This window comes from Austrofundulus limnaeus, unplaced genomic scaffold (assembly GCF_001266775.1).
Source record: "Austrofundulus limnaeus strain Quisiro unplaced genomic scaffold, Austrofundulus_limnaeus-1.0 Scaffold64, whole genome shotgun sequence".
Lineage (NCBI taxonomy): Eukaryota > Metazoa > Chordata > Actinopteri > Cyprinodontiformes > Rivulidae > Austrofundulus > Austrofundulus limnaeus.
The window spans coordinates 118,053-125,214 of NW_013952466.1; the positions used below are offsets into that span (position 1 = coordinate 118,053).

The 7,162-nt window shown below is 38.9% G+C and overlaps 1 protein-coding gene across 4 annotated transcripts in view; it reads left to right on the forward strand.

The window, feature by feature from the left end:
• golga1 (golgin A1) overlaps nt 1-2,801 on the forward strand; it is a gene marked incomplete in the record, with an annotated part of 54,539 nt that extends 51,738 nt beyond the window's left edge. For all 4 annotated transcript variants that reach the window (XM_014009960.1, XM_014009957.1, XM_014009958.1 and 1 more), the window contains 1 exon segment: nt 2,498-2,801. In XM_014009960.1, the coding sequence (XP_013865414.1) occupies nt 2,498-2,578 (81 nt within the window).
• Between the last annotated feature and the right edge of the window lie 4,361 nt (nt 2,802-7,162).

The following is a 7,162-nucleotide window of genomic DNA, read 5'->3' on the forward strand; positions in this document are numbered from 1 at the left end:
GAATGGGTGTTCTGAACTGTAATTTCATTGTGCTTTGTACAATCACAATAAAGCTTTATGTTATCTTATCTTAGTCTCTTAAAAATTAACATAAAAATATTATATATACTGTATATTAGCAATATTATGAGATTTTGTGCAATGATACCTCTCGGTAAGAGCTGGAGATTAATCTGTAACTACCAAAACACGTTTTAGCTTATCTGTAAAGCTGCTTGAGTTATAGATATTTTGGTTTAAGGTCAGTTTTCTGTGGCGGCCTTCTCCGAAAGTTGTTCATCTAATGATTACTGTCTGCGAGTTTCATGAGATATTTAGCTAACACACACAGTTGACTCCAGCAGATAAAGACAAAGTTTTAAACAAAGGCTGTGTTCTGTGGTTGAATCTCAGCTGCTGCCACCAGAGTTTCATGGCGTTCGAGCCATTTTTGTGTTTGCTACGTTTGCTTAGTGGCAGATGTTTTTAATCCAGTCAACTCCAAGGACCAGGATCAGTTGTAGAGCTCCATCCTATAGTTATTTTTCAGAGAGAATATAAATGGTTTTTTTTTGTGTGTGTGTCAATAAGCCCGTCAGGATAACAAATTTTACTGGACAATAAATTGTCTCAGAAATCATTGCAGTAAACGATAGTATTGTTGGAGACCAGTTTAAACTATGGTGGGGGTAGGCTTAAGGTGAATTAAGCCTTTCTACATNAAACATCAGTTCTGATGTTAACAACCAAACAATTTTACTGGCACTCTTTAGCTTAAGTTTTGGCAAATAAAGAACAAAGGAAAGGATGAAAATAAGATTAGTGTTCTACTACGCTTAGTTTGTTAAGTGTGTGGTACAACCGGATCAGCACGTCCCTTCTGGGCTTAGGATTTCCACATGACACGTCACCCGGAACACGCTCAGCTTTTACCTGGTGCCGGCTTCTTAAACAAACCCTGGGTAGTCACTGTTTCACCTCCGATCAGTCAGGGAACTTTTTAATCGGCCCGCTCACTGTTCTTCGGTGAAAAGGTGTTATTTTAGGCAACTTTCCGTCTGTTTCGATCCTCGCCAGAAAGATTCAAGCTGATGCATCCGGTTCCTCCTTTCAAAATAAAATCTCCCCTCGGGAGTTATAAACACTTGGAGACTTGCCKTCTCGGCTGGGACAGTCGGCGGCGTGCCGCTGTCCCGGCCGTTAGATCTCCCTAATTGGCTTATGGGCAAGACCTAACGAGCCAAGCTGGCTTCTCCAGGGAGAAACTCAGCCTTCCTTCCCAGTTCGGCATCCAGGAAGAAGTGTCTCGTCACTCAAAGGCGTCCGTGTTAGTAAAAGAAGCGGACAACTTTGGTTCCGCCCTCCGGCGTAAAGATGAGTCAGGAAAAGAAGAAAGATAAGAGACTTGCCAGCCAGGCACCAGCCAAGGTTAAATTCTGTGGTTGTTCACAACAGAATATGRTAACATTTCTTTTCAACTTTTCTTCTGGAAGACTCTAAGAGAAATCACTGAAAAACATTTATGATGATTAATTAACATTTCTGTTTATAATCAGTCTGAACCATTCTGTTAGTCCAGATAAATGGAAGATTTTCTCAAGAAAAACTCACAACTATTTTACTGTGTTCACAGTAAAATAAAAACAGTGACTTATATAAAAAACACAATGAAAATATGGTAATGATTTTCTCTGTGATTTTTTTATATATCATTAATTAATCCTTTAGGCACGAAAAAAGAGTAGATGTGATTCCACTTTTCTTGTGACAGTCATTATTATGGTTTGACAAATGCATAAACATTCTTAGTTAAACAACAAATGAATCACGAACAGAAAAGATAGTTCTGTCCATTTTCTGATTAAGAGAACTGAGAAATTCTCCTAGGGTTGAAATGACCTGTCATGGCCTAAATAGAGTTCAGTTTGTGACAGAGTTCCTGCCTTCTCAGTAGGCCTGTCTGAGGCAGTAAATCTGGTTTCTTCACTCGAGGTGACCCCTGCACTAATGTAATGAAACTTACATTAAAATTTACATAGTGTAAAAATAAAAAACAACTGTCAGCAATCCCAAGGCATTGCCAGCTGTATGAAGACGCCCCTCTGGCTAAATGCCTGTTCATGAGCTCTCATACTACAGAGGTTAGAGACCATACACCTGGCAAATACCTGACACCAGAGCTCACTCTTCTTTATTCTAAGGAGTAGAAAAGAGGGAGACATGAAGAAAACACAAAAGCAGGCAAATGAAAATTGTCTTCCTTTTAATTTATCTTCCTCAATTTAATTTACCATATGGTTAATTGATATTTTGTTAATTGCGACAGGCCTATGTGTGAATGAGACTGTTATTTTTATTTGAAGATGTGAAATCAAATAATCAGTTCCTTAATTTCATTTTATTTTTTCCAGTTATGTTGAACAAAGTGAATAATTTGTTGTTCAAACTGTGCATCTATTATTCAGTCATTTAAAACGAGCTGTTCTGGTTGGGTTTATCTCCCTTTTTTCTGTTCTAGATGTCCTGGTTTGGATCCAAGCCGTCACCTAAGGGCATCATCCGACCTTCAATCTCAGGCCCTCCTACCCACTGGAGCTGATGGGCAGCACAGAGCGAGCTGTGGCTGGGGGGGGGGGGGGGGGGGGGGGGGGGTGAAGGACCACCTCACAGAGGAGGAGATTTGAGTCTGGAACAGAAAATTTACCAGATTCTCTCTGTGGGAAGAATGCTGGTTTTCCATAATTATTTAGGGATTTTACTTTTTAAAGAGAATGACAGTCCTGTTGATAATTATTAATAACTGAGACAGGTGTCTCATTTTATTCTACAACAAATATCTGTTTCTCTTTATTTCTCTTCGGTAAAAATATCAAACTAAAGGCCCTGTCACACAAGACAACTTATGCCAACTTATGAAATATTTTTATGTCTAAATTGCTAATAAAAGTTATATATTTGATCAATTTGTTAGAATTGCATTATGTACAGGCCAAAAAGAAGCTTCCTGTTGACTTTTTCAATTCCAGCTTCAAAGTAGACATCTTTAAAATGTTCATAAGTTGGTATAAGTTGTCTAGTGTGACAGGGCCTTAAGTAAGGTGGTATGTAAGACCATAAGAATGAACAGATTGCCTTATTTTTATTCTGAGGACTGCCTCACATCTACACATCATCAAGGGTTAACATAGTCATGTTAACTGAACTGTCCTCAGGGGACAGATGGCTCTATATTTGAATGTTCAGTTTTTCTCTTAATTTAAAATAGGGCTTATTTGTGGTAAGAACTGGTAAAGGAATCTGAAGCTGTTTAGGTTTCAGCAGCAGGACGTTCACCTGTATCTGTTAAATGAGAATCATTTAATTCCCACTGGAATCAAAGGCTCCAAGCTGTCTTTAAAGGGATCCATGATTAGTTGTTACATTAGACTTCATTTAATAAACATAATTTTTTACTGTAAAAGAAAGACTGTAAAAATATTGTAGGATGTTCAGTTTTTATCATTTAAAAACTAAAAGTTTAAAAATATATAACACGGACGGGGCCATTTTATTTACACRCAAAGCATTCTGGGTAAATGATGAYGTGGATAGGTYCTCGGTGCGAGGCTGCTAGYGAGCTATATCCACCCTGAAGGTTAATCTTGGACAATATCTGATGATCAACTCTTTTAAATGAAACCAGAGAGCGTTGACAGAGAGGAGAAGGTAGAAATGACTCAGCCTGTAACTGAAAATATGGATGGAGGACAACAGAGCTGCTTCATGGAAGAAGAACCTCAGCTTAGCCTGTTAGCTTTAGCATTAGCCTGTTGCGCTAGCGCTGAGCTAATAGCCTACATATAAGGCAATATAGTGTTGGGGCTAATGCTAAAGCTAACAGGCTAAGCTGAGGTTCTTCTTCCATGAAGCAGCTCTGTTGTCCTCCATCTATATTTTCAGTTACAGGCTGAGTCATTTCTACCTTCTCCTCTCTGTCAACGCTCTCTGGTTTCATTTAAAAGAGTCGATCATCAGATATTGTCCAAGATTAACCTTCAGGGTGGATATAGCTCGCTAGCAGCCTCGCACCGAGGACCTATCCACATCATCATTTACCCAGAATGCTTTGTGTGTAAATAAAATGGCTCTGTCCGTGTTTACAAAACTAAACAGCCTACAGTATTTTTACATTCTTTATTTTATAGTTAAAATATAGTTTCTCAAATAAAGTCTAATGTTAAAACTAATCATGGATCCCATTAAAGGAAAGACATAGTTCAAGTCGTACAATTATAAACTTAGAATGACTGAATTCTAGAATCAATGACGGTTTTTGTTAGTGAGCAAAACAAACAAAACAAAAGTTAGAAGGAATAAATTTCAATTAAATTTGTCTCTTGAGAAAATATAACTGTCAGTAAAATACGGTTGTCTTTTTATGTTCTGGAATCATTTTGGCCTTTCTGCATACAGGGTTTTAACAGCCACAGTTTGGTGAGCTCAAAACTGAATGACTGCAGAAAATAATCTTGAAAGGTTTTATGAAAACAAAATGAGGTTGCCGTTATTAATAACTTTTTAATTTATTTTTATTTTTTATTTTTGGGCCTAAACGTGCAGATAAAGAAGACTCCTCAGAAAACCACCGATCAGATCTCTCTCCGAACTTCTGTCCTTTCCAGTTTGGGAGAACTTTACATTCTGGTGGTCCTTCAGGGTTGGTGCAAACAATAACAATAAGAGCTGTTTTATGTGATAAAAGAAGTGAAGGCCCTCTGACAACAGGGGCACAACCCACCTTTACCTGCCTTTGCTGATGTAAATGAGATTACAGTCCACATGTCTATGTATAGAAAGATGTACATACTGTATGCATTCAGATCTTTATAAATCAGTGGGTGTAAATAGTTTGATCAGTTTGCAGTATTTATCAGCACCATAGAGTAGAAGCCAGACACGTCTCGTCTGGTCCCTCAGTCCCTCTGCTCTGTCCTGAGTGGGATGTGCTTTTCCCCTCTACACTTTGTTTTTTCTACTTTTTAATACTGGGATGCATAACATGCCACCATCTTGTCTTTCTGATGATCAGCAGCAGATATCACTGTGACTGCAGATGATGAGAGACTGTCTCCATAAAAATGTTGGAAATGGTTTTAACCTCATTGAGTTAGCAGGGTTAAATTCTTGTGCACTACTGTACACTTACTACAGCTGTTTTTGTTCTTTGCTTTTATATAATTTAATGATTTCTGAAATGGTCTCTTCCTTTCCCACATTTAATACAAATAAATCCAAGGGTACAAAACTGTGCTTCTTGTGTCAACTTTTATTTAGTTTTAATTTTGAACATTTCTTAATCTTGTCCTGATGCATCTCAGTAATCCAGGTAAAAAATCAAAGGAAAAAAATTGTATAGGTCCTCTGGACGGGTTCTTCTTTAATGAAACGTTTCGTCTCTCTTCCAAGAGACTTCTTCAGTCTGAGAGTTTCAGGCAAAATTCAGGCTTTTATGTCCTGCCTCCAGGTGACTGATACTCACATCACATGACCATCGTTCACAGGTGACTCACATCACCTGGCTATGGCTCACAGATGACTCATACTCACATCACATGGCTATCGTTCACCCTAATTAATACCTGTTGTTAACAGGGGTGGAGTGATACTGCCAATGGCAGCGCTGTAGCAGGGGGACAGCTGAAAACGGAGGCCCCCACCTCTGTTTAATGACGGACGGTCTTTCTTCACAAAAATGGCTTCTTTTACTCCTCTCTCAAACCAACGTTCCTCCCGATCAAGAATGAGAACATCCTCATCTCTGAAAGAGTGACCGCTGGCCTGTAAATGAGTGAAAACTGCAGAGTTCTGGCCATTAGAATTAGCTCGTCTGTGTTGGGACATTCTTTTGAACAGTGGTTGCTTTGTTTCCCCGGTGCCCCGGTGCCCCGGTGCCCCGGCACAAACAGAGCAATATTGTACATGCTGTTAAGTGCCAGGAGGACTGCGACCAGTTATACATCGGGGAAACAAAGCAACCACTGTTCAAAAGAATGTCCCAACACAGACGAGCTACATCTAATGGCCAGAACTCTGCAGTTTTCACTCATTTACAGGCCAGCGGTCACTCTTTCAGAGATGAGGATGTTCTCATTCTTGATAGAGAGGAACGTTGGTTTGAGAGAGGAGTAAAAGAAGCCATTTTTGTGAAGAAAGACCGTCCATCATTAAACAGAGGTGGGGGCCTCCGTTTTCAGCTGTCCCCCTCCTACAGCGCTGCCATTGGCAGTATCACTCCACCCCCTGTTAACAATAAGTGTTAATTAGGGTGAACGATAGCCATGTGATGTGAGTATGAGTCACCTGTGAACGATGGTCATGTGATGTGAGTAGGAGTCACCTGTGAATGATAGCCATGTGACGTGAGTATCAGTCACCTGGAGGCAGGACATAAAAGCCTGAATTTTGCCTGAAACTCTGACTGAAGAAGTCTCTTGGAAGAGAGACGAAACGTTTCATTAAAGAAGAACCCGTCCAGAGGACCTATACAATTTTTTTCCTTTGATTTCTTAATCTTGTTTCTCTATAAATTTCTTTAACAGTCCATAAATTAAAATGTTGTAAATTTCTTTAGTTTAGACTATTACAGAGTTATTGCACTGGCATTTTGCAAAACGTATAAACTCTAAAACTCATTATATTGTGTGAAGAAGTATGAATGCAGAAATCGATCTGAATCTTCATAATAGTTGTTGTAATCCCTCCACCCGTTAGGGGGCGATGTTTCTTCATTTGAGACTTTTTGGTGTAATACAGAAATCTGTAACCGTCGTACGCTGACTCTCCTTGGGCACCCTATTCAAATGCCTGACGTGGTATTTAAATGCAGCTTAAAAATGTTTAAAACTTAAAAAGCGATTGCAGATTTGTGTTTTGCCATTACACTTTAGAACATAATCATTTTTTACACATAAAATAAATACAGGGACCTTTTCACAGGAAGCTTCACCAAAGAAGACAGTCTCACATCTTTGAAAAGTACATTTTAATTTATAAACATTATTTTTTAAATAAAGTTAATTTAAAAGTTTGATTTTTACTCTGTCCATGAGTAAGCTTTGACTTCATTGCTGCTAAATCTCTTTTTACGACAGGGGTGCCTTTTTTGGTACAACACATACACACCGGAAGTTCCTTTTCACTAGCA